Source organism: Dermacentor albipictus, chromosome 1 (genome assembly GCF_038994185.2).
Source record: "Dermacentor albipictus isolate Rhodes 1998 colony chromosome 1, USDA_Dalb.pri_finalv2, whole genome shotgun sequence".
In the NCBI taxonomy this organism is placed as follows: Eukaryota; Metazoa; Arthropoda; class Arachnida; order Ixodida; family Ixodidae; genus Dermacentor; species Dermacentor albipictus.
The window spans coordinates 436,420,807-436,439,496 of NC_091821.1; the positions used below are offsets into that span (position 1 = coordinate 436,420,807).

At 44.2% G+C, this 18,690-nt stretch overlaps 1 protein-coding gene across 4 annotated transcripts in view; it reads right to left on the reverse strand.

Annotated features, from left to right (window-relative positions):
• Positions 1-17,872, reverse strand: part of LOC135907959 (anillin-like) — a 61,594-nt gene extending 43,722 nt beyond the window's left edge. The window contains exons 1-6 of one of the 4 annotated variants that reach the window (XM_065439781.2): positions 17,666-17,872; positions 17,012-17,132; positions 16,587-16,691; positions 12,745-13,080; positions 6,694-6,822; positions 3,814-3,891 (exon numbers count right to left, since the gene is read on the reverse strand). In XM_065439781.2, the coding sequence (XP_065295853.1) occupies positions 3,814-3,891; positions 6,694-6,822; positions 12,745-13,080; positions 16,587-16,691; positions 17,012-17,087 (724 nt within the window). In that variant the 5' untranslated portion in view covers positions 17,088-17,132; positions 17,666-17,872. Of the gene's footprint in view, positions 1-3,813; positions 3,892-6,693; positions 6,823-12,744; positions 13,081-16,586; positions 16,692-17,011; positions 17,145-17,665 lie in introns of all 4 variants that reach the window. The other 3 variants (XM_065439779.2, XM_065439776.2, XM_065439780.2) reach the window with 3 other exon arrangements.
• Between the last annotated feature and the right edge of the window lie 818 nt (positions 17,873-18,690).

The window sequence follows — 18,690 nt, forward strand, 5'->3', positions numbered from 1 at the left end:
AAGAATTGTTTGTGTACAAATGCGTCCCGGATATTTGCTTCTACACGTACAAGGTGGTCAGTTGTGGAGCGTCCTTCTCGGAAGCCGCACTGATAAGGATCAAGCATTTTGCTCTGTTCAAGGAAAAAGATGAGTCGCCGATTTATCATTTTTTCGAACACCTTACAAATGCAACTTGTGAGGGCTATCGGGCGGTAACTTGCCACTAAAGAAGGGTCCTTGCCTTGTTTCAAAACAGGGATCACAATGGCTTCCTTCCATGCAGCTGGAAGGTACCCTGCGTCCCAAATGGTGTTGAAAAGTGTGAGTAGTGTAACCTGCGTGTCATTGTGTAAGTGTTTGAGCATTTCATACATGATTCTATCAGATCCTGGTGCGGAGCTGTTGCATGCGCTCAACGCAGCTCTCAATTCGGCAATACAAAAAGGACGGTTGTAAGGCTCATTCTCTCAACCTTTTCTTGTTAATGGCTTACGTTCTTCTGTTTGTTTGTATTTGAGAAAGGATTGTGTATAGTTTGTTTGACTTGACACGCTCTCAAAATATTCTCCAAGTGAGTCTGCCTGGTCTTGCAGTGTATCGCCCTGTGTGTTTACCAGGGGGAGTGAATGTGTTTCCCGCCCTCTAATCCTATTAACTCTGTTCCAGGCTTTGGCCTCATCCCTAAACGAGTTAATGCTCGATAAAAACTTGTACCAGCTTTCTCTTCTGGCTTGTCGGCGGGTTCGCCTGCCTTGGGATTTTACTTTTTTAAAATTGATAAGATTCTCCGCAGTGGGGGAGGCGCGCAGCAACCCCCACGCCTTGTTCTGATTCTTACGAGCGATCCTACATTCGCCGTTCCACCACGGTACACGTCGTTTGCATGCCAAACCACTTACTTCGGATATGCATTTTGATGCGACATCTATTATGAAGGCTGTAAAGAACTCGACTGCAGCATCAATTCCTAACGAAGACAGCTCAGCCCATGAGATGTTAGTGAGAGTTCGAAATTTCTCCCAGTCGGCTGTGTCTATCTTCCACCTAGGAGCTTGTGGAGGATATTCGTTTTCATTAGATGTTCTTATCATTATCGGGAAGTGGTCGCTCCCGTAAGGATTGGCCGTAACTTCCCATTCTAGTTCGGGCAGTATGGACGGGGAAACTATGCTAAGATCTATTGAAGAAAAGGTTCTGTTTGCTAGGGAGTAATACGTGGGTTCCTTCTTATTCAGCAAGCACGCACCTGAAGAAAAAAGAAACTGTTCGACAAGACGACCTCGCGCGTCTGTACGAGTGTCGCCCCACAGGGAGCTGTGCGCATTGAAATCGCCAAGAACAACATAGGGTTCTGGCAACTCGTCTATAAATGACTGAAATTCATGTTTGTTTAGTTTGTAGTGTGGGGGTATATAAATTGAGCAAATAGTGATAAGTTTGTTTAGCAGAACAGCTCGCACTGCCACTGCTTCAAGGGGCGTTCGTAGCTGTACATGCTGACAGGAAACACTTTTATGAATCAAAATGGCAACACCGCCTGATGATACGACAGCATCATCGCGATCTTTGCGAAACTTGATATACGGTCGGAGAAAGTTTGTATGTTGTGGTTTTAGGTGTGTTTCCTGTAGACACAGCACTAGTGGATTGTGTTTTTGGATAAGCTCTTGCACATCATCAAGGTTCCTAAGAAGACCTCTGATGTTCCATTGAATTATTTGTGTATCCATATTGGAAGTCAGTAGGTGCTGTGTGTACAGAAACAGAAGTATTGATTATGGAAATTACAGAGCTTAAATTACAGAGCCCTTTCAAGGCCCTGTAACGGGAGTTTTACCCTTTCTGGAGCGTTCGAGGGATCCTCGCCGCTCCTTAAGCGCTTGGTGCGCCTTGACGATAGGTGTGTCTATTGCCTCTAGTGAGGCTCCGGACACGTGCTCTTGAGAGCGAGAAGTTTTCAGAGGGAGTCCCGCCTTGGAGGGCAGGACCCCTGCGCCCACCAGCCCGGAGGTCGATGGGGCACACTGGGGAATTTGGCTGCGCCGGCTGTTGCCAGCGCTGGAAGGGGCCGGGGTGGTTGGAGCAGCCTCGGCTGCGCCCAACTTCGAGGTAGAAGGTCCCTTCTGCTCGGTTGGCGGAGCAGCGCTAGCTGCAACCACCGTGGGGGCTGACGGCGTAACTGCCGACTCACTGTTTGTGGGTCGCACAGCCGCCGGAGGCCGTTGTGACGCTGCCCCCTGACGCGCCACTTCGGCAAAGCTTTTCTTTGGCAGGTATGCAACCCGCCTGCGTGCCTCCTTGAATGATATATTTTCTTTCACTTTGATTGTTACTATTTCTTTTTCTTTCTTCCAGGATGGGCACGACCGCGAGTACGCGGCGTGCTCCCCATCACAGTTTACACAGTGGAGAGCGTTCTCACAAGTTTCAGTGGTGTGTTCTGTGGCACTGCATTTAGCACAAGTTTGGCGGCCGCGGCAGCTCTGCGAGCTGTGGCCGAAGCGCTGACATTTGAAACATCGGAGAGGATTGGGCACGTAAGGCCTAACACGGAGCTTGATGTACCCGGCCTCAATAGACTCGGGCAAGATACTTGATCCAAAAGTAATTATTAGGTGCCTCGTCTGAATTTCTTTACCATCCCGCCTCATCTTTATTCTTCTGACGTTGATCACATTTTGTTCGCTGAAGCCCTCCAGGAGTTCCGCTTCAGTCAGCTCAAGTAAATCATCATCTGACACAACACCACGGGTGGTGTTCATTGTACGGTGTGGGGTTACTGTTATAGGGGTCTCGCCAAATGACACTAGTTGCGGTAGTTTCTCGTATTGTTTTACATCGCGGAGCTCCAAGAGGAGGTCGCCGCTTGCCATCCTCGACACCTTGTAACCTGGACCAAAAGCATCAGTCAGGGATTTTGAAACAAGGAATGGTGAAATGTTTCGGACTACTTTGTTTGGCTTTTCAGAATGAATAACGTGAAAGCGGGGAAAATTCTGGGTTTGACGTCCAAAAAACTTGAAGACATCTTCGGTGCGCCCTCGTTTCTGAGGGCGATCAGCAAGGGAGGGGAAAGAAGTTTCCATGAAAAATTGTATATATTCGGCAACAGCGCCGACCGCCCACCACGGAGCCCAACGAGGGGACGCGGCAGAGCTTGCATACAAGTCTGCACGACGCCAGTCGTACGCCGTCACTATAACCGAATATGGTGTACCCAAGGTTGGATAGCCAAACAGGGTTAACCCTTGCCGCCAGGAGAAAGGAAGTAAAAAGAAGAGAGAAGGAGACAGGAAAGGTCAAAAAGTGAGAGATAAAGACAAAGATTTGAGGAGGGAGAGACAGGAAAAGGCGACTGCCGATGTCCCCCGGGTGGGTCAGTCCGGGGGTGCCGTCTATGTGAAGCCGAGGCCGAAGAGGTGTGTTGCCTCCGCCGGGGGGCCTTAAAGGTCCAAACACCCAGCATCGGCTCAACCCCCAGGATCCCCTTTTCCCCAGACACGGCTAAGCCGCGCACGGCTACACGCGGGAGGGTCCAACCCTCGTGTGCTCGGGTACGTGGTGTCGCAACACACCAAACGCCTGCTTACGCAGACGTCCCTGCGGGGAAATTTAGCAAATTGTAAGCTAACCGATTTGGGACAGGACTTCTGAAAAATTCATATCCTGAAATTCACATCAAGTCTGATTGTATCACCAAGATTCTGCTGTATATATTCTAGTTACTGAATACCTAGCTTATACCTTACTGCAGCATATCAATGAGCCAAGAACTGGTCCATGTTAAGGGTCAATATTCATTAAAGCAGCCTCAACAGATATCCAACATACCAGATAGAGGTCCCACAGGAGCATCAGGAAGTGTTTCAACATTGTCGATATTCAGAGGCACGCCACTTTCTTTTGCGTCTATAGGAAAGCACAACAAACCATGATGACAAAGTCACTCTCAATTAAAGCATGACACCAAATTGATCAAGCTTTAGCTATGTGTGTACAACAACATGCTCTTGCTTAAATGCATGCAACACTCTGGTATTAAAGTATCCTATAACACAAACTGCTGAAGTCGCAGTTTCCCCTTTAAATTGAAGTGTTTATTTATGTGCCCAAAACAGCATATAAAAGCCTTTAATTTGGTACACAATAAAGAAAGACAAAACGAGGTCATAAACAAAACACACATAACATGCACAAAATAAATATATAACTTAGAATAATAATTCAATAGTATTTAAAGCAATAACAAATATTTGTGAAAATGTCAACAATGTCATTGTTATTCACATTAAATAAACGTTACAAATTATGGATCTCAGGTCACTAATATTATTTACTCTGAACGAATGTTTCCACCTAAATCACCTTTCGAAGAAATAAAAACAAATAGATTAAAGCAAAAATGGGCATTCACTACGTACCCATGAATAGACCTCTGCAAAAATACGAAGTCTTAAACTTTTCATTGCCATTTCAATGTTTTCATGTTGTACCCATCAAGAACTCTCACGTAACTAATATGAGAGACCTATGAAGCTATCAAAGAGTATACTAATATATGTGCATTGCACTTTTTCAATTTTCTCCTGAGGAACAATGTCAGTGCAATTCCATACTATTGAACAACACGAAAGTTTACTAACAACCAAAGCTTGAAACAATCTGATAAAGAAATGACGATCACTAAAACCACTTGTTAATTGGGATATAAAACTAAGAACATTAAAGGATGCACTTACGATGTGGTTAACATGTTTACCATATTTTATATTACTATAAAAATGAACACCTAGATATTTAGTTCCATACTTTTTGTTCAACAGTGCCACCCAAAGAGTATGCAAAACAGTAAGGGCAATTTTTTCTGGTAAAAATACGTAAGTACGTTTTTCCTGCATTTATACACATTGTGCAGGCATTGCAAGCATGTTAAATGGTGCAGTGGCTGGACTGTACAGCACATGTATTGCTCACCATGCTCAGCCAGTCGAGCATAATCACATTAGTTCTAAGGTTCCAAATAGTCCTCTCAAACCTAGACAGCCCTTCCAACACACATAACAAAGGTCACTGCTCATAGTGGTTGATAGAGCTACTAAACATTGAGCTGATGTCAGCAGTCAGGAATGAGGCTGCTACAAAGCTTGTCATGCACAGAAAAACAAAAACGTAAAATTTTTTTACATTTCCTGCAACACATAGGCACGAAGAAGGACACTGAACAATCTTCAAATGTACAACAAGATGTTAAATAACTTACAGCCTGCCAATAACAATATTTCCATACTCTAGTGTTGACTCATACACCAGTAGAATTATCTCAAAATGCAAGTATGCATATAGAGAGGAAGCTTTGAGAAGTCTAAATATCATCACTTCTATCACCATAGTATTCGGCACTAGATTTTCCACGATAAATGGCAATAACCATTCCTGGAGTGTTGGTGTGTCACCATACTTGCATAGATTTCCCCACGATTAAAACAAACACAGCTTTTATGCACTGTGAAAATGCAACATTCTGTCCCTCAGGTAATTATAGTCAAAGTGACAAATATATTTGCTTTGTGTTTCTCTCTTCAAAGTGACAGCAAAAAATGACGACACTCTGGACGACACCAAGTACAGTCGACTCCTGTTACAGCGAACCTTGATGATCCGACAAAAAATGTCCGTTTTATCCGAAATGCCTCACTCCCAAAACCTTTTTTCGCTATATCTAACTTTATTGCAAAGAGTGAGCGACGAATGTCCAAAGTAAAAAGCAAACAAAAGAGTTGCAGTTTAGCCCGAAAGGCAAAGCATCGATTGCGATAGCAAATTAAGCAAGATAATTAAGCGCGGTAGCAGTAGCGAGCGAGTTGACCTTCACGCTGTCTCTCGCTTCAACGTGAACTAAAGGTTGAAAGCACAGCGCATACGAAGCTACTGGCACTAGGCGCACTTTGTCCACATCGCAGATCACTTTGAAGATGCGGCAGGAGGTAAGCAGCAGCCGCCAGAGTAGAAACCTACATGAAAGGAGACTGCACGTTCCTGCCTCGCCTTCCTCCCTCGCACGATATTGAGCCGCGATCATCGGCTGACCTTCGCAAGTCAGTTGTCAGCCCGTGTCGACATGGCAAAAGTATGTGTTACACTCCCCACTCTCAAAAAATTGCCGCTAATTTCGTCTGCTATAGCAAATAGTCCAATATGGCACGATCCATTAAAAGCAAACTTTGTTGCATTAATAAAATAGGCGGACCAAACTAAGGCTGAAATATGGTCCATTATATCTAAATGTCTGTTGTATGCGGGTCTGTTGTAATGACCATAGACTGTATAAAGTTCAATTTTGGGAGCACTACCATACTACTGTTAGCCTCCAGTAGCTTTCATGGGAACTGTGAAGGAACACTGGAACTTTCACTACTGTCACTCAAAACAATCCCTTGTTCAGAAAGTTCCAAGGAAGAAAGGTGGTTATTCATTCTTGCAAAGAAGTGCTTATTCTTTGCCGTAAAACTTTGCAATCATATTTGTGCATTTTAATGGCTTTTTAAGCATTTGAAGTTATAAGTGCAATTCATTCAAACATTCTAAAAAGAACTTGCAAGCGAGAACTTAATGGGCTCAGAAACACCAACTTGCTGTGGTTTTATCTACGTGTAATACATACAGCTGTTTGGAACACTTAGAAGAGGTCCAAAGCAGGGTACCAGCCCTCACCTGTTTTTGCAGCAGCAGTTTCACTTTCAGGTTCCTTGATAATGGCAAGACCTGGCAATTCAGGCTTCTTGGGAGTGCTAGGTCTGACAAATGATTTTCCTCTGTTCTCAGGTGGTGGTGGAGTCACTGCTGTTAACCCAAGGTAATGAAGAATGTGCATTCAACATCAACAGCGAGGAGATCAATTGAAACAATGTTGCCACGTGTGTTCTACAGCCAACTCATAGCAACAAGCATTTAACAGTCAGCAGCTTAGAGCCCATTCTAAAATGTTTTGCCTGGACCAAGTACTATCTAGTTTAACAAGCTGCTTCCAAAGATGGAAGACTTGACATGACATGGCATGTGACTTGCAACAGGCTGAGTAGGCTGAGTAGCTAAGCAAGGCATAACTGTAGCTTCAGACTTATTATTGCATCTGAATAGAATGCCTATAAGCTAGACACTATGGACGACCCATAACTTTTGCACCACCCTTACAATGTAAATTACAGATACAGTCTTGAAAAAAAAAGATATATATTATAAAGGAGCTTTATTGAGGTTCGTAATGACAGCCGGTTCTAGGATGCACCAAGCTCAGTCTCCTAGCTCGAACCTCTGCCGCGCGCTTGATGCTGCCGATGCTGCCGACTCTGCGTTGATGTTCGTTGTCTTCCTTACAATGACCTCGCGGAAATAAAGGAGCCATCCTGGCGACAGTTTTCTGGAAGGACGGTATAATGGTGATACGGCTTGAAACGCTGAACGTGAACGACTTCGCGGTTATGACGTCGCAAGTCGGACTACGGCGTTAGCAGCTCGACCAGGTAATTAACAGGTGATGTTCTGTCGAGAACATGGTATGGCCCGTCATACTTCAGAAGAAGTTTTGAAGTGAGCCCAGGCATGCGGTGTGGCACTAACAATCAGATGAGGGCACCCAGGAGAAAAGTGGGAGTCGAGTTCTGGCCGTCATCAATGGATTTTTGATGGTTCGGGTCGTCCGAGGTGAATTGGCGGGCCAACTGGCTACATTCTTAGAACGTGTCTGGCGGCTTCCGCCAGACACGTTCGAACGAGCGTGTCGGCGGCTGAACGAGCGTGTCTGGCGGCTTCCGAGATCGGCAGGCATTCGGATGGGTCTGGACGGTAGGGCAGAATGGTGTTGATTGTGTGCGAAGGATGATGCTGTAAAGAAGGTAAAAGGGTGAGAATCCGGTAGATGCCTGACTCACGGTGTTGTAGGCGTAGGTGACAAACGGAAGAACTAGGTCCCAATTAGAGTGATCAGGTTAGACACAGATGATGAGCAAGTCACCAAGAGTTCGATTAAAGCATTCTGTGGTACCATTAGTCTGTGGGTGACAAGCACTGCATTTACGATGAACAATAGCGCATTAAGCAAGCAGTTGTTCGATGACTTCATATAAGATTGTAAACGACTGAGAAAACGTAATGCCACGAATTTTCTTTGGCTGACATGCTTCTCAGTTCTTTGCAGTGGGACACTCTCCGTGTCGCTGCAACTGCAGAATTAAGCAGCAGTTTTTGTTGTGTGTGCAGATTTCACACACAATCAGCTTGAATGTGCCACACTGACCATTGAATGTGGCCGATGCAAGGGGCTTGAGGTTCGTCCTCTCTGTCACCGGCCGCAATATCCGAGTCGCTGCTTTCTAATGGATCGAATCGAAAGTGATTGGCCACATACAATACGGCGGTGACTACCACTTGCAGGAAATCGTTGCCGCCAGATAACGAAAACGAGGTCAACAAAAATGATGACGACGATGGTAGCGAGGACATCGCAAAGGACGTGCAGGCGTAGCAGATGAACTAGCAACATGAAGCTTGTGCGGTAGCGAGCATTGGTGTGCGTGTCAGAGCATACGTCAGGTTTTTGCGATCAAATGCCCAGCTGTGTTTTCATTCCTTCTCTGGCCCATCTCGTTGCTCTCTGAAAACGCAACTTGGATTGATCGCCACAAACAAGACTAAATAATTACCTGTATCACTCTGAAGTAAATGAGGTTTCGTGCCGTGATTAATGAATCATTAGCTACTTATTAAAGCAGAAAAAAAACATATCGAATTTTTTTGTCAGTACTCCTAAATTTAAGGAGAATGTGGGAAGCAGATTTCGAAATAAAAGAAATCTGCTTTCGTAAACCACGCATTCAGGTATCTAACATTTAACCTACACTGTATCAAGATGGTTTGGCTAGAAACGCACTAAAAGTGCTCGAAAAAAATTAATTTGCCAGTGCGCAGGGTGAGAAAACAGCTTTAAATCATGCAATATCATCGTAGTTCGCAGAGCCATATCTCGTCTTTCCCGCCAGATAACGAAAGCGAGGTCAACAAAAATGATGACAACGATGGTAGCGAGGACATCGCAAAGGACGTGCAGCCAGCTTGGTACCAAGTGCTGCCAAGTGACGTACCAAGTGCTGCCAGCTTGGTATCGCTCGAAAGCTCAAAGTTTCGCCTTTCCACTTCTCAATTCCTCGGTCATTGCCATGTTGCAACAAATATGCAAACACTAAAGAAGCGCAGGTCTGCTGGAGGTGGGCCCTCCGAATGGCTGCATGCTGAAAGGTGTCTCCCCATTGGTTGCCACTGTGGCAGCGGGCAAGCTGGCAACCACAGTTGTCTGCCATGCCAGCGTCATTGTTTGGCATGTATAGATGGGCAGAACGGCTCGCTTTAGAGAGTAGCTCGGAACAGCTCAGCTGTTCCGAGCGAGATGGGTGCTTATCTTTCCTCTATCATGAACATGCAGAGAAACTATCATTTCCCCAGATCTATATCGGTCAGCCACATAACATAACAAGCGCGCACCCTATGCCGTTCGCAAAGACGACCAATGAGATTAGGCACTCCAATCGTCGAGGCATTGAACAGTACCACGTCCTTTATATAGCCATGAAAGTCATGCATCATAACATGGTCGAGTGCATGGTGACGTTAAGTGCAAACGCCAACACTGATCGCATTACCCGCAAACTCGAAGAAGGCGACTTTCTGCAGGATGCCATCGATAACAATATGGTGTTCATGCAGGGTGTGCCAAACACAGTCAGTAACTGGATGGAGTGAAAGCGCAAGGTTTTTGCAGCGATTCGACAGATTGGGAAACCCACAGCTTTCCTCACATTATTGGCAGCCAAAGTTCACTGGCTGCGCCTCTTCGAGCTACTGGAGCGTATCCATGTTCGCAGCGACGAATAATTGCAGCGTGCAATTGACGACCTGCAGCTTGTGGACAGAGTGGATGTTTGCAATAAGGACCCCACGACTTGTGCTGTGTATAGCAATAAACTGTTTAGAGTCATCCTCAACATACTGCAGGACACATGCCTCTCTCCGTTTGGACGGTATCAAGTGGTAGACTTCTCTTGAAGAAGTCTACCAATGAAAATCAAAAGTGCAATGAAAAGTCGAGTTTCAACTACGAAAGAGAGTCAAAGTGTTGCACGAGATAGAGTTCCGCAAGGGAAATGGCAGAGAGACGGTGCACTTGTGGTTCAAGTTTGATGTGCAGCACACTAGCCAGATGGCACAACTCAAAAGATGTATTCGTTGTCTGTGTCCTTTAACAACAACAACAACAATAATAATAATACACACACATGCCTCGATTCAGATAAAACACACCACAGCTTCGCTGCTAGTCCTTCAGTCACCTCGCTCATAGAAAGCATAGCATAACAATGGCTGGACCGATTTTGATCCAGTTTGTTTTGCTGTGAGCCACAAACTGTGCTGTGGATCAATACATTCTTGAAATGTTTATCTTTCCATTAGTTCATTATTTCAGAATACCGTAACTACATGGCTGTGCAGTAAAACACCATCACATGCATCTCATGTTGAGCAAAAATTATTAGAGCACTAAAAAAAAAAAATCTAACACTTTCTTGATGTAGATTAGACATTTGGGAAAACATACAAAGTACTCCCAATTCCCTAACTTGTTTCGTTACTGTGCCAGGCTTTCCACATGCAAGAAACGTGTAAATTCTTATAAAACAAATACTAATGAAGATATCGTGATGTAATTTTAGACTTGTCCCTTTATTGCAATGTGCAGTGTGTCTGTCAAATTTGAGCCCTTTCTTCAAGAAACAAAAAAGTTATTTCTCATTCACTCCTCCCCTTTTAAACACTTCAAAAATTTGTTTCCAGCTCAACAGGATGTCGTTTCAAATTATTTAAGTAAACTACACTAAGGAAGCTACAGCATCGAGAGTATGCATTTCTCAGTGGAATTAGTTCAACGCCTTCAGTGACCAATGGCATTAAAGTGAATGCCATTTTGTTGGTTTGTGTGGCACCGTGCAAGTGACATTAAATCTTAAGTCATTAGGAAGTTAATGCCATTTTCAGTGCCCATATAGTAGGAGTGTTATAGAATCTCAAACTAGCTCACTTTCAAGCCTTGCAATGAAAAGATCGTGTTTCCATGATGCTCTATGACGCCGCTTGGAGATCTACAAAGTAACGTAGTAATGTTGGTCAGGGCCCCCGAACAGAAACCGTAATGTTTGCCTTCCCACTGCTTCAGGCTATGTTTATTACTGTTGCATCACTGGTTTCTTTGGGAAATCTTTTTGTGATGGCAATTTCGTGAAACCTACAGAATGAACTGCATGGATTCAGAAGGATCAACCTTACTTGCTCAGAAATTTCATGGCCGCATCACGGCGACGCCTCCTTAACAGGAAAAGGCTAACCATTCTGCAGGCATTCATAACAAAGTTTCTTCACTCACTCACTAACCGGTGCTGGGCCGTTATTTTGTAGCGATGCCTTATGCCTTATTCTATGCTATTCTTATCATCCACCACACACGGCCGCCTGATCGCGTTGATAATGTGGGCAGACTGTCGCGCTGACCAGTGGCCAAGCACGAAAAGCCTGAAAAAGCATAGAATCGGAAAAGGCTTCGCTACAAATTACCGGCCCTGGCAGCTACGGCAAGGCTAGTGCACAGGATTTTAGTTTGGCACTCCTGCCATAATATCCAACAAAAGTTTTTCTAGCAAATACCGTCTGCTCCCACAATATTTCTGGCCTATTGCCCTTTTTATTGCCTTTTATATCAGCCTTTTCAGACGAAAATTTCTGGTTGTAATTCATGTTAGGGTACGCGACAATCGGTATTTTATGCAAGACAACTACATAGCTTTTTTTCGCTATCATGTCACTTTAAGCCAACTTGCTTTAAGAGACCCTACTCTTCCTTACCAAACACGCAGCAGAAACATCCCAAGCTGTTTTAGTCTACAGCAGTGCAAAAAACTGGAACAGTTGACAGACATTATAGCGCAAAATTTGACCATATTATAGCAAAAAGTGAACTACAAAGGAGACAGGGCAAGCCCTGCAGCAGTATAACTATACATGGATGTAGAACCGCAGCACTATATACACTTCCATACTGAAAAGATTTTGCGCCAAAAAAAAAAACACACACAAGAAAGACGACAACACCACGGGCGCTACTTCAACTGTTTAATGAGGGTGAGAGCACTCGACATATATACCCTTCCAAAACACCGCGCATGCGTACAAGGCAACATGGAGTACAAAGTTTTATCAAAGTAGGCGTGATAGAAACTTCAGCTCAGCCTCGTAAAGAAAAACTGATGTATCACTAACACAGTTAGGACCCGCTTTCTTGATGTAGAAGGCTTCCAATGTTCCAAACATTGGAAGGGTATATATGTCGAGTGCTTTCACCCTCATTAAACAGTTGAAGTAGCGCCCGTGGTGTTGTCGTCTTTCTTGTGTGTGTTGTGTTTTTTGGCGCAAAATCTTTTCGGTATGCAAGATCACCAACTAGCCCAGCAGTTAACTCTTCTAATATACACTTCCAATTATTCAAGTAAGTCGAGTTGACGCTATATTTTTACTAAGGAACTGCTGTACATCAACATTTGCACATTGGAGTAAAAGATGATGTGATAAAACCGCAATACCTACAGATAAGCAAAGCGCAAACAGCAGCACGCCCTGAAAACTGCTTGCCAACAATTAAGCCATCCCATGCATGCATTTACTGACCTGCACTCAGCTCCTCTGCTGAGTGGGCAGACAACTTGGCGGCAGCATTCAGGCGAGGACCATCAGTTCTTGTAGAGTGTGAGCGCCCCACGTTCAATGTGGAGAAGGACTGCTTGAGAGGGGGTCTCGAAATCGGCCTCTTGAGAGGAAGGGTGCCCCGGCCACCGTTGCCCCCAGACTTGGAGATTGCACTCTCGAATAGGGCAGCCCTTGCCGCCACTGACACTGTGACAACTGATTGGTCAGTGCCAGTGCCAGTGCCATTGGGTGTATGTCCTTTTGCTTCCAAGGCAGCTACCTTAGGGAGCTCTGCTTTTGGGTGTTCACCTCGTGGCACTATATAGGTAACACACAAACAAACATGCACACATTATAGGTGCAGCAAATACAAACTTGAATATAACTGTGTCAAAGCCTACATGACCAGTGAGTATGAAACTGAAGAAATAATATTTAAGTTAGCTGGCACAGATTCATTTTGGTGTATTAGGCACCAAGCAGAAAATGCAATTCCATCCTCTTGTATTGTGTTCTGCATGCCTGTCAATCTGCAAGCCTTAAAATACGTAAAATATGGCTCGTCGAAAAGGGGTAGAGAGGGCATAGCACGAATATTTTTGTAAACGCTTGCCCTGAGCCCTCGCATTTTTAGGGATACATATGCACTTTATTAAAGATGATTCAACTTCTGAAGCCGCACAGCAAATAGTGATAAATGTATTGAGATCATAGTGACTTTTTCAGCAACTGTTTCAAGAACTAGTCTGTACAAACTTCTTTCTCCGTGCATCAGAAAACTTATAAACCTACGGGGACCTATGCAAAATACCTTTTTGTGAACATAATTTATTTTTCACAAAACTTGATGGAACATTCGTAAAATCCTAAAACATGCCCCAGCATGCAAAGTTCATGAAAGCTTAGGAGAGTTGGCAGGTATGGTTCTGCTTGGCACCTAAGACACCACGAGCAGCTTGAAACTGGTGTATTGCACTGACATGTATTGCAGCCAATGACAGTGTGAAACAACCGAAAAGGAAGCTTAAGTGAGGGCTGGTTTTATAGGAACAGAAAATTGAAGGCCAACTGCCTCGAAAAGTGAATCTTCAATCCAGTAACTCCCTTTGACTTTCCACTATGGGCTACTTCCACCAAGCGTGAGGTTGCATTTGGGGGGGGGGGGGGGGGGGGTCGTACTAGGACAACCAACTTTTACAGGTCTAAATATTGTAAAAAAAGAAGGGGGAGGGGGAGCAGTGGGTCTGCCTGCATAACTGTCAATGCTCGCATGATGCACATGCAAAGCCTCCTTTGAGTAACTGGAATAGATTACTTGTAGTTGACTTGTACAAACACACTAATTGATTGGTACAAAAACAATGGCAATCTGCACTAGCAGCTCCAACAGAATGCCCAGCTCCTCATGGCACAAGCACAAGCCATGGCCACTCAACACACATGAACACAGAGCCACAGTCTTCAAACGTTAGTGCTTGTTTCTTTTCCCTTTATATATTGGTGTGAGAATCTGATGACTGCGCCGCAAACATCGTAGCATTTCTGAAGGGCATAAACTGTTTTGGGACATTCCACACCAAATGCACCAGACATTGAACTCGATCATCTCAGACTTCTTTTTGAAAAATTATGATTGATCTCGTTTATAGTGAGAAGTGGCTTCTGTAGCATATTACCAGCCAAAAAAATTTTCTTCAGTTTCTGGCCCCCTAATTCATTTTTGCAGACGCAGAAAAAATGTCACTCCAGAAAAAAATTTTTACAATATAGGGCTAGGGCATTTCCATTGTCTGTGAACAACCTGCGAACTAGCTCATTGGCGTCCCTCGGTGCGAACGCTCTCGGGCCACTGCTCACGCGTTCGTCGACGTATGCTTCCACAGCTGGCTCCGTTGCTGCTCCTTGCTTAACGGGGTATAAGCCATTCATCGGCAAGAGGAAACTGTTGCCATAATCATCATCTACTATCATTATCAGCAACTACCATTCTGAGCAATGGCTCGAGCATCCTCATCTTCCGCAGCTGTCTTTGTTGCTGCTCACCATTCCACCACAGAATTTAATTGCTCCTCTTTCATAATTGGGAAAGCCGCATTGGAAACTTTTTTTTTTTTAAACAGTGGTATGAACAATTGCTTAAAGGGGTATAAGCCATTCATTGCCCTATGTGACGGATGCATTTAATAATAGAGGTGATATGACAATATGTGTGCATACCTATCGTCCCTATAGTTATTGATCAGGACAGTGAACACGTTCGTACCTTTGTTCAAAATTTTGCGTTACCTTTGTCTCATGTGCTAAACAGCTTCGCTGGTCTTCCACCATCACAGAGTAGAATGGCTTACGATTTTTTATTCCAATTTTATTTTTATTGGTATCAAAGCTTCCTGAATGGTTGAGAAGGCATTGTTTGTAAAGATTACATTTGCTGTACGAGTTATGTTTAACTTTTTATGTGTTTACACCGACTATAAAAGGTAGAAAAATTAACAAAGTTTGGACTTTTTCATAAACCTTTCTGTTATCTATCAATTTCAAGACATTTTTCTGTTAGGTAGAATGCAATCAAGTGGCCACAAAATATTGCATGGCTTGAAAACAAAGGAAAGTCCATTAAGAGCCATGTAAGGTTTCTCTCTCTAGCAATTAGTCATGTAGAACCTTGACTCAGTGTGCAAAACAGATTACTGCAGTGTGCAGCAGGCCCACGGTATTTCCCACGCCTGACACAACGCACTTCAGGTAAGTCTATTACTGTCAAGGGAGAATTCAAAGAGAAAAAAAAAACCTACAACAAATAAAAAAGCTACTATTATTAGTAGATACGTCCAGACCAATTTGTTTCACTTTGTCATGGCAACTTCTGCCATTTTCACCTAATTAAGATATTCACAATGCTCAAGAGCATAGTAACTCGTTTTATATTGTTTTCAAAATCTGACAAGATTGCTATCGTGAACAAGGTGATCACTCGCCAATTTGAATGTGTTGCATGCATGTCATCTAAACTTTTCACAACTGGCACAAAGAATCGGAAGACAGGCCAACACTTTATGTACCCATTACATATGCTGTGCTTTGCCTGTTGCAACATACACCGAAGGCAGGCATAAATTGGTCTTGGTGCACACTTAATTTCCCCAGGAAAGTAAATACAAACAGGCATAGCCCATTTTGTACTTAATAAGGCACACTAACACATTAGATGCACATCTGACGACCACACATACCTCATTACATAGTGTACAAAAATTATTTTTGCTAAGATTGCACAACATTTTCACATAAGATACTGACATATAGCCTTCAGTTCTGTTCACAACAGCTGTGCCTTGGTCGTGAGTAGCTAGACTGCAAGGTAATCAAGTTATAAGGGTGTCACATGGCACATTTTTTATCATGATCAAGCCTGATCCGAATCAAGCCTGATCCAAATCAAATCTCTCAGTCACAATCGGCTCCTTTGAGCAAATGGCGCGATGGAGCTAACTGCGGTTGAGAATTTTGATCCGGATCTCGATCGCAACCAAAAGTGGTTGTGCGACACCGGTACTATAGCTACTCGCTTGCCACTTAAGGCATAAGATGCAAAAATAAAAAAGATATTCCTCTTCTAATTATTTTCTAGCATAGCAATTTCAAAATGGGTATAATGTTATCAAATGCTGATCTCATGAGCATGACATAAAATTGCCAACCAACAAAATAGTCATGCTTCTATGTTCAGTTCACTAGTTCAGTGCACCAGTGCTGCTGCAGTTCGCACAGGGCATGTTACAAACATGCATTTCAAACTGTAAATGTAGTGACATGGCACTCACTCTGCTCAACTGAAGGCATGGGCACGTCGTTCTCTTTATCCTTATCAGTTTCCAGGCTCTCTCCCAGGTCTACTGCACAGATCTTCTTGAAGATAGTACTGCGGTCTGAAGTAAACAGAAAAAGAATGCAACCTCTTGACCAAAGCTACAGGGCGATAAGCAACCCATAAGCGCAAGTTATGCCAATTTGTCCATATGCACTCAATTAAAGATTACAGAAGGGACGATCTTCGGCAAATACCAGGTCAGAAAGTTGTCGCGGCTGATCATGTAGGCTACGTTATAATCACAGGCAATAGTCAACAAGCGTCCAAAGACAACGAGTAAAAATAATTCGCGAGAATGCTGCGAAAGCAATAGCACATTGCAGTTCGTGCGATGTGTATGCGGCAAGGACAGAATCAAAACAAAAACAGTGTTCTCACCGGAACAAGCGGAAGCTTCTGATGTGGCCACGTCCTGTATCTTGCGTTTTGCAGACCGTGGAGACGACGGCGGCATCTTGTTAGGCGTCTTCTGGCGCACCTTCACACGAGTGAAGAGGCTCTGCAAGGACCGCTGCAGTTGGCTTCCTCAACGTACAAGTAGCTCGCAAACACAGAATACACATGTCTCGCAGATAGAAATCGCGATTAGCGCGAGAAAACTAACGCGCCCGCTGAAACAGCAACAAGGAGCTAGCACGAGGGTGACTCAGCTTCACAGGAAGGCGTCGATGGGATTCGAATGTCACCGTAAGAATACAAAGCGGCAACGGAAACAGAAGCCCAAGACCGCCGCCCCTCGCGTTCTCCGAACCACTGAGCGGCCGCGAAACGCGATGGGCGTCATCCGACTAGCTCGCTGCACATCATCAAGTTTCAAGATGACAGCCGCGTAAACAAGCGACGCTGCGCCGACGGCAACGACATGCAACCGGCTGCCGGCACAAGAAACCGAATTCACGTACACAATTACGTAGTTCCTTATACGTAACGCAAGTAGTAAAACATGCGACGAAGAACTAATTTTCAGAGCTACGACAATCAAGAAACTCGCGCACAACTCGGGAAAAAGACACGGGCCGCCCAGAAACATACCTGCGCCGCTGCTTCTAGTTCCTCAATCTTGGCGGCTGTGCGGTATCCTCGCACGAAAAAAAGTATGGTTCAAGAAAACTCCCACGCGCAGCCGAAATTTGAAACGGCGACGAGCACACGGAATCAGATAAGGGCGAGTACAGGCCGTTTGAACTGTTTAAACATCCCGGCGGTCCCGGTCATGAGGGTTTGTCCGGCACTTATCGGAGGAAATTGGAGTGGAACGAACGGTGCTACGGTGCTCTCCCTCTGAGGCGCCGCGTGTGGAAAAATCTTGCGAGGGCGCTGCGAGCGAACTGTGTTAGGCTGGAGATGCGCTTCGTGGCACATTCAATGTAATTTCGCTGCGGGCGCTGAGACCGATTGTGTGCGTACGCTCTTGTAATGGCGCTTTATTTCAAGTGCAAATTTTGATTGACACCATGTTAATAAGTATACATATTTGAGGCATGGGTTATAAGACATGACGTCTTATATTTTGATGTCGTTATCAAGTGTGTCGTCTGCTAGAGAGCGGGCTTTGGTTGCGCGGACACTGGCGGACGCACAGTTTTTCTCGCAGAAAGTATATGCAGTACATTTTTTTATGGTCTTCCTTGCTTTGCTGCGTCCGCGACTCTTGTCGACCGGTACCAATTGTAGTTTTAGTCAGGTGAACTGCTATATTTAACATTGTTTTCTCAAAGTAACACGTAATTTTTGCCACAGAAGCCGCCCATCTGCAACATGTAGCTCCGCAAGAAAAATTGATATCGTGTCATTTTACGCGCGCTTCTTGTTGGTGGAATATTGATCGGGAACAGTGATCAAATAAAACAATATTATAGTGAAATAAATCAGGTTTATTAACTGCGTGGCACGAAGAGATGCAGATGATCAATGCAAATCCAAGTAAATCCATAGGGGTACACAGACGTACATATATATCCACAACATATATGTAAGGGAGAAATTGTCGAATATTGTAAATACATGGATTGAAAAAGTGAGATATCCCAACCAGAATAAACGTGTTTCTTTTAAAA